This window comes from Mya arenaria, chromosome 12, assembly GCF_026914265.1.
Source record: "Mya arenaria isolate MELC-2E11 chromosome 12, ASM2691426v1".
NCBI lineage: Eukaryota > Metazoa > Mollusca > Bivalvia > Myida > Myidae > Mya > Mya arenaria.
Window position 1 is genome coordinate 11204210 of NC_069133.1, and position 20438 is coordinate 11224647.

At 38.0% G+C, this 20438-nt stretch overlaps 1 protein-coding gene across 1 annotated transcript; it reads left to right on the plus strand.

The window, feature by feature from the left end:
- Positions 1-217: 217 nt before the first annotated feature.
- Positions 218-1783, plus strand: LOC128210443 (tyramine receptor Ser-2-like; the record flags this gene model as incomplete). The annotated part of the gene is made up of 1 exon (XM_052914792.1): positions 218-1783. A coding segment is annotated over one exon (1254 nt), but the record flags the coding sequence as incomplete, so codon positions are not given.
- Positions 1784-20438: the final 18655 nt, after the last annotated feature.

The window sequence follows — 20438 nt, forward strand, 5'->3', positions numbered from 1 at the left end:
GATTCAAGAGCAAGATGTACGACGAGTAGGTACTAAACAGCGCATCATTTAAAGGATGACTTATAAAGTTGTGTGTGTTCATGTGATGGTATAAATCAATCAAATATTACATTTGTATTGACCATTTTCAAGTTGTTGACCAAGGTTTTAACAAAAGTCATTAAAGATCAGTAGTTGCCATCTGACAACGGCTACTTTTATTTTTTGAAATACTGTTAATGGCAACACAAACGCTGACAACGGAACTGGACTACATGTTGTGATGGAGAGTGAATTACTGGACCAAATGAATGACGAAATGAAAAGGGCTGTTACACCTGTGACAATTTTTATTGGAATTGAAACATTTCTGGGATTTTTTGGCAATTTATTTGTATTGTACGTGTTCATAAAACGTTACCATGACTGTAACTTTCGCTACTTTGTGCTGTGCCTCGCTTTTCTGGACTTTATAAGCACACTGACCACAATGCCTGGGGAGATCATCACGCAGCAATTCTGGTACAAGTATCCATTTCCCGTCGTCTGTAAAGTCAAGTCATTTTTCAACGTATTCACGGTCACAGGGGAGGCCCTATGTCTGTGCATAATCGCTGTCGAACGACATAGGAAGGTGTGTGCGCCATTTAGATGGCAGATCAGGCCTCGCCAGGCGCTTATCCTTTGCGGCGTCATCTACTGCGTGGCTTTCGTTGTTTCCCTCCCGGCCTGGTTTCTGTGGGGAAGCCAACAGGACGTTAGGTTATACAACGGAAGAAATGTAACCGTCACTGTCTGTGGAAAGGATTCCAATTATGAAAACAGTAGACAACCTTTAGTTTTCGGTACATCCCTGTCTGTTTTATTTGGACAATGCCTGATAGTTATGCTCGTTCTATATATACTAGTAGCAAGGAGACTCATCTTAGGTCGTCCATCGGCTCAAAGGCGCCACATCTCTTGCGCGCCAACGGTAAGCAAGTTGTCTATGTCACAAAGAAAATCAAATCAAAACACCGAGATAAGCGATGAAAGTGGCTTTACTAACTCGGACGTATCAACAAGAAAAGGAAAATCAACCACAGAGTCAAGCAAAACGGAAAGCCGGTCTCTGGATGATGAGAGCGAAGCGGTTGACAAAGATAAAGTTTGTGTCACGGACGCCGAAACAACATGCGAGGATGGAGCGTTGGAAGTCCGTCACAAACAACGGATCCGGCGTAGACGTCGCGACAAAGCGAATATTGTTCGCCGAAAAACGTACATCATGTTTGTTTTGACAATCATATTCATTGTCACAACAATTCTGTATTTGACGTTATTAGCGTTTATATCAGAAGAAATCTTGAAGAGTTTAAATATCTATGAAAAAACCGTGTATTTGTTCTTCTTTAGACTTGTGTTTATAAACCATGCTATCAACCCTTTTGTGTACGGCTGCCTTGACCCTAAGTTTAAACAAATATTAGGAGATATTAAAAATATGTTTTAAGTAGCTAAGGAAAGGTTGCTTAAACTGTATTGCCAGCTAGATCGCCATCATCAGAATTCGATACAAAAAGTACAGCGTAGCCACGAATAAACTGCGGCATTTAAAACTTAAAGGGGACCTTCTGAAGACGTGCGTTCATTCATTCCATCCGGAACATATGTGCTCTAGACACCAGGGATTGTCCCTCAACTCTTGTGATGTTCGTATTAGTGTTAAATATTGCATTCTGGTGTAATTTACGCATACTTTTTCTACCATATTCACATGAAAAGACACTTTGACAATTGCGTGTATTCCCATGCAATGCAGAATTCCTCTAGGAAATGAAATTTAAGAATATTGTTATTCAAATTCGAAATTGTTACATATTTTGTTTATACGACGATCTATATTTTTATCACTATTGCAAATAGCAATTCATGTAATTCCAAAGGCAAATTCTCTGTGTACATGCAATATATACATGGTCGTTTTCAGTTTTTATTTAGATTTAGTAATGTATGCCCGTATTGGTCATAATAAGAGGAAATGCGTAACTGTATTGTTGTTGGGTTTTTTCTTAACAGTGTTTTAATTTCCGTCTTTAACTTTTAAGTCAGGAACATAATAGCTATTACTTCTTGTATGTCCATATATGTATAATAAAGTTAAGAGTTATCATCCCAGAATGATACGGAAAACATATGTTTTGTTATTGACGTAAACAACGTTTTGGACAACATTTGAATTACAATCCAGTTATTGTTTTAAACTATGAACATCAGACACAGTCAGCTTTAGAAAATAAAAATTTAGATAAAAAGCATCATTGTACGAAATTGCTAACAAATGAAGAAAACATCAAAATTAGAAACGACATGTATTAGCTAAACTTTTCATGATTACCTATGTAAAATATTTGAAGAAAGGGACGTCACAGGCCCGAACATTCCTAGCCAACCAATGAGGGTTTTAAAGATAACTTGAATTTGCAAAATTTTCATAAAATCAAAGGACTGAAAGTTCAGTTATGTAAGGACGCTATATTCAACCTTATACTTTGTTTTAGGAATTCATTTTCATTTTCAAAACCTAGAAGGTAAGTACTTTTCAAAGTATCGCCGTTATATCCACGGTTTGAATAAAATCCAAGCAATTCATTAAGTCTATCTGCCCAACTATCTGCTGGAATAATTTTCTTTAAAACATCACCATAAAATATGGATGGTCAATACTATTAGCAATCAGTGATTTAAGTCTTTATTGTACTTTGATATAATATAATTATGACCATAAATATTTTTTCGAAAGTCTCCTTGATTTGTGATATCTGAAACCCTGTTTTAGAATCTTTTCCGTCATTAGTTTACTGCTAGAGCTGAAAAACATATATAATATTGCATCTGTAAAGTGTAGTTTACGTAACCACTGTTATCAAGAATATCATTAACCTTGCAACATTACTAAAACCTGTAATTGTACATATATTTTTAAAAACACAGACTAGAAATGTGTTGTAACCCTCGAAACAAATGTGTTCCTTAACATACTGATTGTGAAGCAGTTTCCGACAGTTTTTATACGTTTTTATTGAATTATGCATACGTGTTTAAATACCTGCTAAAATTGTTCACATTTTAGATAACTACAGCTCAAGCTGCTATTGTCAATATATTGGTCCCATGTTTGACGTCACACATAGTGTGAAGAGGGGCGCAAAGAGGGTACATACACTGTTCTGATTAGCTTGTGATAAGAATCAGTTTCCGACAAATGGAATGCGGGGCAGATTTAAGGTACCTATTGTGTGTTTTTATTATCCGTTTATTTAATGTACTAAATATAAGACTGTTAAGAGAGAAATAAGTTTTAATTTTTCAGCATTTACGAAAAATTTAAACCTTAAAATTTACGACAGCCAATTCATGCTTTAAATCAAGCAGACATTGAATATCAATGATATTTTGGTTAATTTCTGATAGAAACTTGTGTTTGCATACGTTTAAGTGAATGTGGGAGCGAAACAAGCACGACACCAGTGTTCATAAATATGTACACAATGAACATCGTTTTTATAAGTCAGTTTAGGAAAACCTTATAGCTTTTCATAGATATGGAAAGTAGGTTCGCACGCACGCGCAATACGCTGCGCGTGCCGATCCCCCATGTGCAAGTTTGTGTACAATATGAAAAATAAACATTAAACATTAAAAATAATACGTGTCTCGATAAGAATTTCACCTTTTGATTGCCTAGTTACGACATACTTGAATTGCAGTACCTCCTTATTAATATCAAAAGAAAGTACTCGATAAAGCGATTTGTTGAAGTGCAGAAAAGAAATGCTTACACGTTACATTGTTTGTCTTTTTTGTCTTAATTTAACAGTTAGGCGAGAACATCAATCAGAAAATATGAATAGTCAAGTTTCAGATATTTTAAATAAGACAATCGACATATGACACTGCATTCAATTGTAAATAGCAATTTACTACGTTTCCAACATTTCCATGTTATTGTATTATATATACATCATCGTCGTGCAAAAGGTTTTATTTTTTAGTTATTAAGAATAAAAGTAAAAATGTCAAATAAAAGGTCGAAAAGATGAATATTTGGTCTGTTAGTAGTTATTTATTGTTTCACGTAACTTTCTCTACACATATTAAGTAGAATTGTTGAATTTAAATTTGTATGTTAGCTTAAAATCATTGGCCAAAACGGTATACCTGATAATGCATCAAAGGGAACACACTTTGCAACGTTGATATAAATTGGATTCCAAGATTTGCATCTCTTTCCTGTCATCTCGTTTTGATACAACCTACCTGCCATGAATTAGCCACGTATTAAGCAAGCGTTGTTAATTACATTGCCATGGTTTTAGTACAGATTAGGGCCGGTAATCATAACACATCTTAAAGTGACACTCGTATTCAAAATCAATACATACAATGTACGAGTATATCAAACATCAAATTTGATTGATAAACCTTGAACTACTAACTAAATCATGAATTTACGGAGAATATTAATAACTGATAACAAGATTGTAACTGTGTATTTAATAGCAGAAAACGCTAACATATTAAATGATTGGTGAATGCTAAAAGATTTACTTTCGTTTACTTTAGTCTCATAATAGAAATAGCGTGATTTATGCTCATTTCTTTCGAATTTAACTCGGTATCCTTCATGAGAACCATTGTTTTCGACATTTATTCATCCTTTTATGAACATTAAAACAATATAATTAATTGGGTTCAATTTTATCTGGAGTGCATTTTTAATAAATCATTTTACTTTACTATGACTATTAGCTTTTGAGGATATCGACTTAGAAATTTTGATCCTTTTATTCGTGAGGTACTCGATTGCATAATTTTAACACGAATCGAAGTACATTTTAGTTGTCTTTATTTGCATAGCATGGCGGACATGCAGGGAACGTGTTGTCCGCCGTCGTCATTGTCCGCGTTCTCTAATCTGTTATCCAATATTTATTGAACTTGGTTTCAATGCTAATTGACATACTATCTTGATTGATTACAATCAAATACAATATCGAATCATGACGAATGAACTCAAACATACATACAGCAGTACCTATGGAATACAATGACTTTCCGAAAAGTGCGATGTGATAATAGTCCAGGATATGCTCTTCCAAGCCCATATCACATTCCGGTCCTTATCGCCAGTTAATAAAATCACAAGTGCCTCTTTTTTGTTCCAACTACCAGTACAATTACAACCAAATAGCACGTCATTTTGATTGACTGTTCGAACGTTTACATAGGCATGTAACGTTTTAACACCTCACTTTATGTAAACGTTGATGAGCCTATAATTATACTACTACTACTACTACTACGACTACGACTACTACTTCTACTACAACGTCTTCTACTACTACTACTGCTACTACTACTACTACTGATACTACTACTACTGCTACTGCTAGTGCTACTGCTACTGCTACTACTACTACTACTACTACTACTACTACTACTACTACCACTACTTCTGCTGCTACTACTACTTCTGCTGCTGCTACTACAATATATAATTTGTTGTCATAAGGAAAACAATTTACTCCACCGCAGGAGATTAGTATCGTCGTTAGCATTCAATTTACATATCAAGCGATATCTATAGAAAACATCAACGCAGATTTTGAAGATAAACATTTTGAAGTTAAGGAAGATTATATATATGAAAACGTGCGTAGTTTCAGGTCAACGGCAAATTTATTATTATGTTTGACATATTTCCTTCCTTTTCTTTCATATACCTTAAACTCATCTTTCAAACTTTGTTTAAATTATAATGTAATGTAAACTTTATGAACTAGCCTAGCATCCAAAACAACAACAATGACAAGGCCACTCATTTATCAGCAAACTTGTTCTGAAAAATGAGTTATTCAGGAACGATTTGTCATCGGTTCAACTTTATAACATGCACCAAGAGATACCTTTAACGAATCGAGGAAGCAAAGTCTTTGAACAATATTTGTTTTGGTGTGAGTTTGTTTTCTTAACGCATGATGGTTAAATCAAAATGCCTGACAATTAGTTCCTTAACATATTACTTGTGTTCGTACGAACTTGTATGGTATCGCTCGTATAAACTTGGACTTGTCGAATTCTTTTATGTCGACCTGACAAGTTATACCACGACAATTTGTCACAATAATGACCACTGTTACACGTTAAAGTGAATATAACCAATTATTAGTATCGATAAAAAAGCGTAACATGATCGGTTCATTATTGTAATTGTTCATTATCGATCTTGACTTAAATTTTATGACGACACGCGTTTTGAACAATTTTTGTTGAACTTGGTTTTACGTGATGATTTGATATGACCTAATGACCTAATGCTCGACCCTATTCGACATATATTAGAACTAAAATTGAAAGGAAAGCCAGACACTAACAGATTTGCATTTATTTTAGGCCATAAATGTGGAATTTGAAGTGTAAACGAATGATTTTCTTTTATTAGAGTGACCAAGTTTTTGATACCAAATGTCCGCAGTATCGGACATGGCATAGGTTATAGGAAGACAACTTTCCAAGTTTCATTGAGTCTTGACAAAGAAGGTGGCCTAAACAGAACAATGATAAATACTGGGACAAGTAAAACAAAATAAGTATGAACCATGTTTAGAAATACAAGGGCCCAAACGACACTGAACTAGATACACAAACTAACAAACACCACGTACATACGTACAAGACATTGACCTAGATACACAAACTAACAAACACCACGTACATACGTACAAGACACTGAACTAGATACACAACCTAACAAACACCACGTACATACGTACACACAGTTCACAGACGCATCACCATAGCTTCAAGAAAGTTAATGATGTGAGTTTCATTTATTTTACCAATTGAAACCAATATTTATATGAAAAACTACAGAAACAAGCTCAATAGCAAAAGGTTTAAGCATAAACCCCGTTTAATGACACAGGGTAAATGCCAAAGACATAAAACAAAAACACAAACCCAGAAGCATGGAACAACAGCACAAAACAGACATGCTTTAAGTGTCATTATTACTTATTGGATTGTATCTTTTCTGAAATGCGCCCCTGATACAGTAACATTTATAACTTTATAACAAATCATTGCGTGTCATTTCTTGTCTACATCTGATGAACCACCATTTTAACGAAATGTCAACATCAGATATCATTACAAAATATCTGGTAAGGAAATGTATTAACTGAATGCTATAAACACGGCGTAGTATTTTGACTATATGGATAAGTAAAAAATGTTAATTCTTTTTAAAGTGTTCCTTTGGTTAAAATGTTTATTTAAGTCGTACATAAACAACTTTCTGCCTTTCCACTAGTTCGATTATAAATTGAATAGCATACAAGTAATCATTTTAATAAATCAATCATAAACATTCAATAAATCTGTTTTCCGTCGAAAATACGGAAGAAAATTCGAACTTCACTTGAGATGAGATTTAAGACAAGAGTTGCGACAAGTAGTCATTAGACAGCACAACATTCAAACGCTGAATGATAAAGCTGTGCGTTGTGATGTGATTGTTTTAATTAAGTAAATACTACGTATTGATTGACATTTTTGAATGAAGTTCGGTAATGTTTTAACACAAGTTAATTAAAGATGGCCGATGTTCATCTGACTACGACTACTAGCAGTTTTGGACACACAGTAATTGACCAAATAGGAGCAGACAACAGCACTGGACTGTCCAATGCAACGGAAAGTGAATTACTAGACCAACTAAATGACGAACTAAAAAGGGCATTAACACCTGTTTCAGTTTTTGTTGGAATTGAAGCTGTTGTGGGATTTTTTGGAAATTTATTTGTCTTGTACGTGTTCATCAAACGTTACCATGACTGTAACTTCCGGTACTTCGTGCTGTGCTTGGCTTTTCTAGACTTTATCAGCACGCTGACCACAATGCCTGGGGAGATTCTCACGCAGCAATTCTGGTACAAGTACCCATTTCCCATCGTATGCAAGATAAAGTCCTTTTTCAATGTGTTCACGGTATCAGGGGAGGCATTTTGTCTATTGCTGTCGACCGCTACCGGAAGGTCTGTGCGCCATTTAGATGGCAGATCAAGCCACGCCAGGCGCTTATCATGTGCGGCGTCATCTACGGCGCGGCGTTCATACTTTCACTACCAGTCGCGTTTCTCTGGGGAATCCACCATGACGTTATTGGTGACCACTGAGGTTCAGATACTGGAGCAAAAGTGGACTAATGGTGACCACTGAGGTATAGATATAGGAGTAATAGTGGACTAGCGTTGTCCACTAAGGTACAGATATTGGATTAAAAGTGGACTAGTGGTGACCACTGAGGTACAGATATTGGAGCAAAAGTGCACTATTGGTAGCCACTGAGGTTCAGATACAGGAGCAAAAGTGGACTAGTGGTGACCACTGAAGTATAGATTTTGGAAACCAGTGAATCTCCGGTCCACATTTTAGTGTTCCTGTTACAGTAACAAATATAGAGGATTCTTCAGTTTTGTTTTTGTATAAGTTTTGCAGTTTGAATAGAATCAGTGAAGTAGTTTTTATGTAATATTAGGTTATTACAGGTCATTGTTATTTTGTCCTTATTTTGTTTTTATTTTGAATGTTTTTAAATTATATACCTGTTGGTCAGAGAGTGTATTAATCAGTATTATGTAGTAGTTGATTTAACAATTAAATATTATTACAGAAAGAAAAGAAATGATTGCAAAAGAAATGGGAGTTACATTTTCTATAATCCTGGAAAACCACAGAAAAAATATTTTTCTATAAATAGGCACTGTTTCATGTACATATTTAGAGAAATATTTGGGCTTCCATTGATAAAATATATAGATTGCTCTTTTTTTCAAACTTACTATTAAGATAGATTATCTGTTTTTCTAAGATTATGTGTTTTTCTAAGAAAACAAATTGGGGTGCTGTAATAACCTGGTTTAATAAAAGAAATCATGGTACTAAAACTTTAACCTTGGCCATGACTGAAAAACATTTAAATGAAAAACAAGGCCCATAACTTGTAACAGCTGTAAGAATTATTGAGTTATGTCCCTTATGAGTCTAACCTAAAAGGAACAAGATATTGGAGCAAAAGTGGACTAGTGGTGACCACTGAGGTACAGATATTGGAGCAAAAGTGGACTAGTGGTGACCACTGAGGTACAGATATTGGAGCAAAAGTGGACTAGTGGCGACCACTGAGGTACAGATATTGGAGCAAAAGTGGACTAGTGGCGACCACTGAGGTACAGATATTGGAGCAAAAGTGGACTAGTGGTGACCACTGAGGTATAGATATTGGAGCAAAAGTGGACTAGCAGTGTCCACTGTGGTACAGATATTGGAGCAAAAGTGGACTAGTCGTGACCACTGAGGTACAGATATTGGAGCAAAAGTGGACTAGTGGCGACCACTGAGGTACAGATATTGGAGCAAAAGTGGACTAGTGGCGACCACTGAGGTATAGATATTGGAGCAAAAGTGGACTAATGGTGACCACTGAGGTACAGATATTGGAGCAAAAGAGGACTAGTGATGACCACTGAGGTACAGATATTGGAGCTAAAGTGGACTAGTGGCGACCACTGAGGTACAGATATTGGAGCTAAAGTGGACTAGTCGTGACCACTGAGGTACAGATATTGGAGCAAAAGTGGACTAGTGGTGACCACTGAGGTACAGATATTGGAGCAAAGTGGACTAGTGATGACCACTGAGGTACAGATATTGGAGCAAAAGTGGACTAGTGATGACCACTGAGGTACAGATATTGGAGCAAAAGTGGACTAGTGGTGACCACTGAGGTACAGATATTTGAGTAAAAGTGATCTAGTGGTGACCACTGAGGTACAGATATTGGAGTAAAAGTGATCTAGTGGTGACCACTGAGGTACAGATATTGGAGCAAAAGTGGACTAGTGGTGACCACTGAGGTACAGATATTGGAGCAAAAGTGGACTAGTGGTGACCACTGAGGTACAGATATTGGAGCAAAGTGGACTAGTGATGACCACTGAGGTACAGATATTGGAGCAAAAGTGGACTAGTGGTGACCACTGAAGTACAGATATTGGAGCACAAGTGGACTAGTGGTGACCACTGAGGTACAGATATTGGAGTAAAAGTGACCTAGTGGTGACCACTGAGGTACAGATATTGGAGCAAAAGTGGACTAGTGGTGACCACTGAGGTACAGATATTGGAGCAAAAGTGGACTAGTGGTGACCACTGAGGTACAGATATTGGAGCAAAAGTGGACTAGTGGTGACCACTGAGGTACAGATATTGGAGCAAAAGTGGACTAGTGGTGACCACTGAGGTACAGATATTGGAGCAAAAGTGGACTAGTGGTGACCACTGAGGTACAGATATTGGAGCTAAAGTGGACTAGTGGCGACCACTGAAGTACAGATATTGGAGCTAAAGTGGACTAGTGGTGACCACTGAGGTACAGATATTGGAGCAAAAGTGGACTAGTGGCGACCACTGAGGTACAGATATTGGAGCAAAAGTGGACTAGTGGCGACCACTGAGGTACAGATATTGGAGCAAAAGTGGACTAGTGGCGACCACTGAGGTACAGATATTGGAGCAAAAGTGGACTAGTGGCGACCACTGAGGTACAGATATTGGAGCAAAAGTGGACTAGTGGTGACCACTGAGGTACAGATATTGGAGCAAAAGTGATCTAGTGGTGACCACTGAGGTACAGATATTGGAGCAAAAGTGATCTAGTGGTGACCACTGAGGTACAGATATTGGAGCAAAAGTGGACTAGTGGCGACCACTGAGGTACAGATATTGGAGCAAAAGTGGACTAGTGGCGACCACTGAGGTACAGATATTGGAGCAAAAGAGGACTAGTGGCGACCACTGAGGTACAGATATTGGAATAAAGTGGACTAGTGGTGATCACTGAGGTACAGATATTGGAGCAAAAGTGGACTAGCAGTGTCCACTGAGGTACAGATATTGGAGCAAAAGTGGACTAGTGGTGACCACTGAGGTACAGATATTGGAGCAAAAGTGGACTAGTGGTGACCACTGAGGTACAGATATTGGAGCAAAAGTGGACTAGTGGTGACCACTGAGGTACAGATATTGGAGCAAAAGTGGACTAGTGGTGACCACTGAGGTACAGATATTGGAGCAAAAGTGGACTAGTGGCGACCACTGAGGTACAGATATTGGAGCAAAAGTGGACTAGTGGCGACCACTGAGGTACAGATATTGGAGCAAAAGTGGACTAGTGGCGACCACTGAGGTACAGATATTGGAGCAAAAGAGGACTAGTAGCGACCACTGAGGTACAGATATTGGAATAAAGTGGACTTGTGGTGATCACTGAGGTACAGATATTGGAGCATAAGTGGACTAGTGGTGACCACTGAAGTACAGATATTGGAGCTAAAGTGGACTAGTGGTGACCACTGAGGTACAGATATTGGAGCAAAAGTGGACTAGTGGTGACCACTGAGGTACAGATATTGGAGCAAAAGAGGACTAGTGGCGACCACTGAGGTACAGATATTGGAATAAAGTGGACTAGTGGTGACCACTGAAGTACAGATATTGGAGCTAAAGTGGACTAGTGGTGACCACTGAGGTACAGATATTGGAGCTAAAGTGGACTAGTGGTGACCACTGAGGTACAGATATTGGAGCTAAAGTGGACTAGTGGTGACCACTGAGGTACAGATATTGGAGCATAAGTGGACTAGTGGTGACCACTGAGGTACAGATATTGGAGCTAAAGTGGACTAGTGGTGACCACTGAGGTACAGATATTGGAGCAAAAGTGGACTAGTGGCGACCACTGAGGTACAGATATTGGAGCAAAAGTGGACTAGTGGCGACCACTGAGGTACAGATATTGGAGCAAAAGTGGACTAGTGGCGACCACTGAGGTACAGATATTGGAGCAAAAGTGGACTAGTGGTGACCACTGAGGTACAGATATTGGAGCAAAAGTGGACTAGTGGTGACCACTGAGGTACAGATATTAGAGCAAAAGTGGACTAGTGGTGACCACTGAGGTACAGATATTGGAGCAAAAGTGGACTAGTGGCGACCACTGAGGTACAGATATTGGAGCAAAAGTGGACTAGTGGCGACCACTGAGGTACAGATATTGGAGCAAAAGTGATCTAGTGGTGACCACTGAGGTACAGATATTGGAGCAAAAGTGGACTAGTGGTGACCACTGAGGTACAGATATTGGAGCAAAAGAGGACTAGTAGCGACCACTGAGGTACAGATATTGGAATAAAGTGGACTTGTGGTGATCACTGAGGTACAGATATTGGAGCATAAGTGGACTAGTGGTGACCACTGAAGTACAGATATTGGAGCTAAAGTGGACTAGTGGTGACCACTGAGGTACAGATATTGGAGCAAAAGTGGACTAGTGGTGACCACTGAGGTACAGATATTGGAGCAAAAGAGGACTAGTGGCGACCACTGAGGTACAGATATTGGAATAAAGTGGACTTGTGGTGATCACTGAGGTACAGATATTGGAGCAAAGTGGACTAGTGGTGACCACTGAGGTACATATATTAGAGCAAAAGTAGTCTAGTGGTTACCACTGAGGTACAGATATTGGAGAAAAGTGGACTAGTGGTGACCACTGAAGTATAGATATTGGAAACCAGTGAATCTCCGGTCCACATTTTAGTGTTCCTGTTACAGTAACATATATAGAGGATTCTTCAGTTTTGTTCTGGTATGAGTTGTGCAGTTTGAATAGAATCAATGAAATAGTTTTTATGTAATATAAGGTTATAACAGGTCTTTGTTATTTTATCCCTATTTTGTTTTTATTTGGAATGGTTTTAAATTATATACCTGTTTGTCAGAGTGTGTATAAATGGGTATTATGTAGTAGCTGATTTAACAATTAAATAATTAACTAAAAGAAAAGAAATGATTGCAAAAGAAATGGATGTTACCGTATATTTTCTATAATCCTGGAAAACCACAGAAAAATTATTGTTCTATAAATAGGCACTGTTTCATGTACATATTTTTAGTAATATTTGGGCTTCCATTGATAAAAGATATAGATCGTTCTTATGGTTAGACTTACTATAAGAGATATTATCTGTTTTTCTTAGGAAACAAATTAGGGTATTGTAATAGCCTGGTGTGGTTATAGAAGTTATGGTACAAAAACTGTAACCTTGGCCATGACTGAAAAACATTTGAATGAAAAACAAGGCCCATAACTTGTAATAGCTGTAAGCAATATTGAGTTTTGTCCCATGTAAGTCTAACATTAAAGAAACAGAATACCATCATCATTTGCGCAGTGGTGCTCTTGTCTAAGTTCATTCTCCAATTGAAATGTTTCCTGGAAGAGAAAACAAATGCATATTGATCCATTTTGAAGGGCCATCACTGATTAGCTGTTTTGTAGATGTAATTTAATATGAAATATATCTGATTTAAAAAAAAACAAAAACGTACAAATAAGCGAAGTTGTAACATGAAATTATTTTTATAAATAAATTCACAAAAAAGCTTACAAAGTAAAGGAAGTTGTTTCACCCGCTACAGTCCTCTCAATCTGCAGGAGAGACTTTTTCCACCGCAAAAATTGACCACTGAGGACCTGTATTGGATCAAAACTGGACTTGTGGGAACTACTGATGTATAAACAGATAGTGGAGTAAAAGTTGGCAAGTGGTGACCACTGAGGTACAGATATTGGAGTAAAAGTGGACTAGTGGTGACCACTGAGGTACAGATATTGGAGCAAAAGTGGACTAGTGGCGACCACTGAGGTACAGATATTGGAGCAAAAGTGGACTAGTGGCGACCACTGAGGTACAGATATTGGAGCAAAAGTGGACTAGTGGCGACCACTGAAGTACAGATATTGGAGCTAAAGTGGACTAGTGGCGACCACTGAGGTACAGATATTGGAGCTAAAGTGGACTAGTGGTGACCACTGAGGTACAGATATTGGAGCTAAAGTGGACTAGTGGTGACCACTGAGGTACAGATATTGGAGCATAAGTGGACTAGTGGTGACCACTGAGTTACAGATATTGGAGCTAAAGTGGACTAGTGGTGACCACTGAGGTACAGATATTGGAGCAAAAGTGGACTAGTGGCGACCACTGAGGTACAGATATTGGAGCAAAAGTGGACTAGTGGCGACCACTGAGGTACAGATATTGGAGCAAAAGTGGACTAGTGGTGACCACTGAGGTACAGATATTGGAGCAAAAGTGGACTAGTGGTGACCACTGAGGTACAGATATTGGAGCAAAAGTGGACTAGTGGTGACCACTGAGGTACAGATATTGGAGCAAAAGTGGACTAGTGGTGACCACTGAGGTACAGATATTGGAGCAAAAGTGGACTAGTGGCGACCACTGAGGTACAGATATTGGAGCAAAAGTGATCTAGTGGTGACCACTGAGGTACAGATATTGGAGCAAAAGTGGACTAGTGGTGACCACTGAGGTACAGATATTGGAGCAAAAGAGGACTAGTAGCGACCACTGAGGTACAGATATTGGAATAAAGTGGACTTGTGGTGATCACTGAGGTACAGATATTGGAGCATAAGTGGACTAGTGGTGACCACTGAAGTACAGATATTGGAGCTAAAGTGGACTAGTGGTGACCACTGAGGTACAGATATTGGAGCAAAAGTGGACTAGTGGTGACCACTGAGGTACAGATATTGGAGCAAAAGAGGACTAGTGGCGACCACTGAGGTACAGATATTGGAATAAAGTGGACTTGTGGTGATCACTGAGGTACAGATATTGGAGCAAAGTGGACTAGTGGTGACCACTGAGGTACATATATTGGAGCAAAAGTAGTCTAGTGGTTACCACTGAGGTACAGATATTGGAGAAAAGTGGACTAGTGGTGACCACTGAAGTATAGATATTGGAAACCAGTGAATCTCCGGTCCACATTTTAGTGTTCCTGTTACAGTAACATATATAGAGGATTCTTCAGTTTTGTTCTGGTATGAGTTGTGCAGTTTGAATAGAATCAATGAAATAGTTTTTATGTAATATAAGGTTATAACAGGTCTTTGTTATTTTATCCCTATTTTGTTTTTATTTGGAATGGTTTTAAATTATATACCTGTTTGTCAGAGTGTGTATAAATGGGTATTATGTAGTAGCTGATTTAACAATTAAATAATTAACTAAAAGAAAAGAAATGATTGCAAAAGAAATGGATGTTACCGTATATTTTCTATAATCCTGGAAAACCACAGAAAAATTATTGTTCTATAAATAGGCACTGTTTCATGTACATATTTTTAGTAATATTTGGGCTTCCATTGATAAAAGATATAGATCGTTCTTATGGTTAGACTTACTATAAGAGATATTATCTGTTTTTCTTAGGAAACAAATTAGGGTATTGTAATAGCCTGGTGTGGTTATAGAAGTTATGGTACAAAAACTGTAACCTTGGCCATGACTGAAAAACATTTGAATGAAAAACAAGGCCCATAACTTGTAATAGCTGTAAGCAATATTGAGTTTTGTCCCATGTAAGTCTAACATTAAAGAAACAGAATACCATCATCATTTGCGCAGTGGTGCTCTTGTCTAAGTTCATTCTCCAATTGAAATGTTTCCTGGAAGAGAAAACAAATGCATATTGATCCATTTTGAAGGGCCATCACTGATTAGCTGTTTTGTAGATGTAATTTAATATGAAATATATCTGATTTAAAAAAAAACAAAAACGTACAAATAAGCGAAGTTGTAACATGAAATTATTTTTATAAATAAATTCACAAAAAAGCTTACAAAGTAAAGGAAGTTGTTTCACCCGCTACAGTCCTCTCAATCTGCAGGAGAGACTTTTTCCACCACAAAAATTGACCACTGAGGACCTGTATTGGATCAAAACTGGACTTGTGGGAACTACTGATGTATAAACAGATAGTGGAGTAAAAGTTGGCAAGTGGTGACCACTGAGGTACAGATATTGGAGTAAAAGTGGACTAGTGGTGACCACTGAGGTACAGATATTTGAGTAAAAGTGGACTAGTGATGACCACTGAGGTACAGATATTTGAGTAAAAGTGGACTAGTGATGACCACTGAGGTACAGATATTTGAGTAAAAGTGGACTAGTGATGACCACTGAGGTACAGATATTTGAGTAAAAGTGGACTAGTGATGACCACTGAGGTACAGATATTTGAGTAAAAGTGGACTAGTGATGACCACTGAGGTACAGATATTTGAGTAAAAGTGGACTAGTGATGACCACTGAGGTACAGATATTTGAGCAAGATGGAACTATTGGAGATCACTGAGGCACAGATGTTAGAGCAAATGTGGACTAGTGGTGACCACTGAGGTACAGATATTTGAGTAAAAGTTGTCAAGTGGTGACCACTCAGAGGTACAGATATTTGAGTAAAAGTTGGCAAGTGGTGACCACTGAGGTACAGATATTTGAGTAAAAGTGGACTAGTGATGACCACTGATGTACAGATATTTGAGCAAGATGGAACTATTGGAGATCACTGAGGCACAGATGTTAGAGCAAATGTGGACTAGTGGTGACCACTGAGGTACAGATATTTGAGTAAAAGTTGTCAAGTGGTGACCACTCAGAGGTACAGATATTTGAGTAAAAGTTGGCAAGTGGTGACCACTGAGGTACAGATATTTGTACAGATATTTGAGTAAAAGTTGGCAAGTGGTGACCACTCAGAGGTACAGATATTTGAGTAAAAGTGGACTAGTGATGACCACTGAGGTACAGATATTTGAGTAAAAGTGGACTAGTGATGACCACTGAGGTACAGATATTTGAGTAAAAGTGGACTAGTGATGACCACTGAGGTACAGATATTTGAGTAAAAGTGGACTAGTGATGACCACTGAGGTACAGATATTTGAGTAAAAGTGGACTAGTGGTGACCACTGAGGTACAGATATTTGAGTAAAAGTGGACTAGTGGTGACCACTGAGGTACAGATATTTGAGTAAAAGTTGGCAAGTGGTGACCACTGAGGTACAGATATTTGAGTAAAAGATGGCAAGTGGTGACCACTCAGAGGTACAGATATTTGAGTAAAAGTGGACTAGTGGTGACCACTGAGGTACAGATATTTGAGTAAAAGTGGACTAGTGGTGACCACTGAGGTACAGATATTTGAGTAAAAGTTGGCTAGTGGTGACCACTGAGGTACAGATATCGGAGTAAAACTGGACTAGTGGTGACCACTGAGGTACAGATATTTGAGTAAAAGTGGACTAGTGGTGACCACTCAGAGGTACAGATATTGGAGTAAAAGTGGACTAGTGATGACCACTGAGGTACAGATATTGGAGTAAAAGTGGACTAGTGATGACCACTGAGGTACAGATATTGGAGTAAAAGTTGACTAGTGATGACCACTGAGGTACAGATATTGGAGTAAAAGTGGACTAGTGGTGACCACTGAGGTACAGATATTGGAGTAAAAGTGGACTAGTGGTGACCACTGAGGTACAGATTTTGGATCAAAAGTGGACTAGTGGTGACCACTGAGGTACAGATATTGGAGTAAAAGTGGACTAATGGTGACCACTGAGGTACAGATATTTGAGTAAAAGTTGGCAAGTGGTGACCACTCAGAGGTACAGATATTGGAGTAAAAGTGGACTAGTGGTGACCACTGAGGTACAGATATTTGAGTAAAAGTGGACTAGTGATGACCACTGAGGTACAGATATTTGAGTAAAAGTGGACTAGTGATGACCACTGAGGTACAGATATTTGAGTAAAAGTGGACTAGTGATGACCACTGAGGTACAGATATTTGAGTAAAAGTGGACTAGTGATGACCACTGAGGTACAGATATTTGAGTAAAAGTTGGCAAGTGGTGACCACTCAGAGGTACAGATATTGGAGTAAAAGTGGACTAGTGGTGACCACTGAGGTACAGATATTTGAGTAAAAGTGGACTAGTGATGACCACTGAGGTACAGATATTTGAGTAAAAGTGGACTAGTGATGACCACTGAGGTACAGATATTTGAGTAAAAGTTGGCAAGTGGTGACCACTCAGAGGTACAGATATTGGAGTAAAAGTGGACTAGTGGTGACCACTGAGGTACAGATATTGGAGTAAAAGTGGACTAGTGATGACCACTGAGGTACAGATATTGGAGTAAAAGTGGACTCGTGATGACCACTAAGGTACAGATATTGGAGTAAAAGTTGACTAGTGATGACCACTGAGGTACAGATATTGGAGTAAAAGTGGACTAGTGGTGACCACTGAGGTACAGATATTTGTACAGATATTTGAGTAAAAGTTGGCAAGTGGTGACCACTCAGAGGTACAGATATTGGAGTAAAAGTGGACTAGTGGTGACCACTGAGGTACAGATATTGGAGTAAAAGTGGACTAGTGATGACCACTGAGGTACAGATATTTGAGTAAAAGTGGACTAGTGATGACCACTGAGGTACAGATATTTGAGTAAAAGTGGACTAGTGATGACCACTGAGGTACAGATATTTGAGTAAAAGTGGACTAGTGATGACCACTGAGGTACAGATATTTGAGTAAAAGTTGGCAAGTGGTGACCACTGAGGTACAGATATTTGAGCAAGATGGAACTATTGGAGATCACTGAGGCACAGATGTTAGAGCAAATGTGGACTAGTGGTGACCACTGAGGTACAGATATTTGAGTAAAAGTTGGCAAGTGGTGACCACTCAGGCCACTACTTTTATATAAATTGGTTTACAAAACCGGCGGGTCTAATTTTCCGAAAAGTACAAAAAAAATAAAAAATGAATTTCACTATTTTTTCAAAATTATTTTCCCGACCGTATTGACTTTGGTGCGAAACGAAAGAAAAACGCAGAGATAAGAGTACGAATGCAGTAGATCTCGACTGGTTTGTTGTTCCGTGGTTGTAATTGCCAATTTATAGTAGGGATGCAAACGAATATTCGAATATTCGAATATTCGATCAAACGTTTGGTATTCGAATGTCAAAATCGGTATTCGAATATTCGAAAAAAGTTCAATAAAGAGAATAAAACACATTTTGCCTACAACGCTGATGTTGTTTATAAAGTTCGTTTGTCTTGTTTTTACAACGATTGGCCCCTTATGCCAGAGGTGTGAATGGGATGACTAGACACGCGTCATGTGTCATTTAGGTACATAACGCCGGGTACTATAAAAGGTCCCCCTACTTTTACAACAACTAGCTAGGGATCGGCTTTAACACCAATATGTTGTCTTGGCTGCAACTATTGTACAACAAAGCGCAAATGGAAGTGACGATATGAATGCCATGTGCTACAAAAATGTTGTTGCATATATGTGCTTTTTAGATAAACTGTTTCCATGTTTCGATACAATTTTCGTGCTTTGAAATGGATTTTAGGATATATTTCCTCTCTTGTTGTACAATATCTGAGTCCAATACACTTATGTTTTCGTTTAATTATTTTACTAGAACCGAGTTGGTTTGGGGTTTCCATATCTTTATTTAGTCAATTTAGAGGTCAATCTCAGAACGTTTCTGATTATCCTATGGAAAGACCCTCCATAGGCGCAAAACACTGTTTGACTAGGAATCCATCTAATTTCACATTGTTTTCAAAAGGCAGCGGAATTGAATCATTCAATTTGTTGTTTATAATGTTTTGCTTTTTTCTTCCTGAAAATGGAGAATTTCAAAGGCTCATTTGGGGAAATCAGGGTCTGTTGCGCGTACTGGCTACGACAAAGTAGGGTAAAAAACGCCCCGGCTATTGCTTTAGCGAATAATAATAATATTTAATACATCTTCTAAAATACGTATTTCGGTAATCGAATATTCGAATATTCGATCGAAAGAATTACCGAATATTCGAATATCAATTTTGCCATTCGTTTGCATCCCTAATTTATAGTGATAACATGTGAGCCAGTCAACTGTTATGGCAGCGCCGATGGCAATGGCGGAATTGACGATAGCAGTCATTCTTTGTATGAAATAATTAATTAAAATATGCAGGAGTTGTTAAAATAACAATAAACATTGGCAAATTTAACAGCCGACACAAACAAGAACTCTCACGTGATTGTTGTTATTCCCCGCCAATTTAGGTCATGAAAATATTGTTGTTTATAGATAAAAAATGAAATTGTCAGCGGCTGCCATCGAATTAGTAGACACAAATATCTGTAAATTATGTGTGAGAAAAACATTTTATAACATTTTATGGTTAAATATCAAATAACAGTGCACTAAGTGTGAGTGGTGAAATCGAAAGTAAAATCTCTAAGTTGATACCGGTGACCTAATTTCACAAGTTCGGTCGATGGTGTTTATGGATTTGAAATCACAAAATGGTTTGGAAATACTTGTTATTGAGTCAATGTAAAGCTTGTGTTTATTCTAGATTACATGTTTATTCATGTTTGGGTTAATAGTAGAG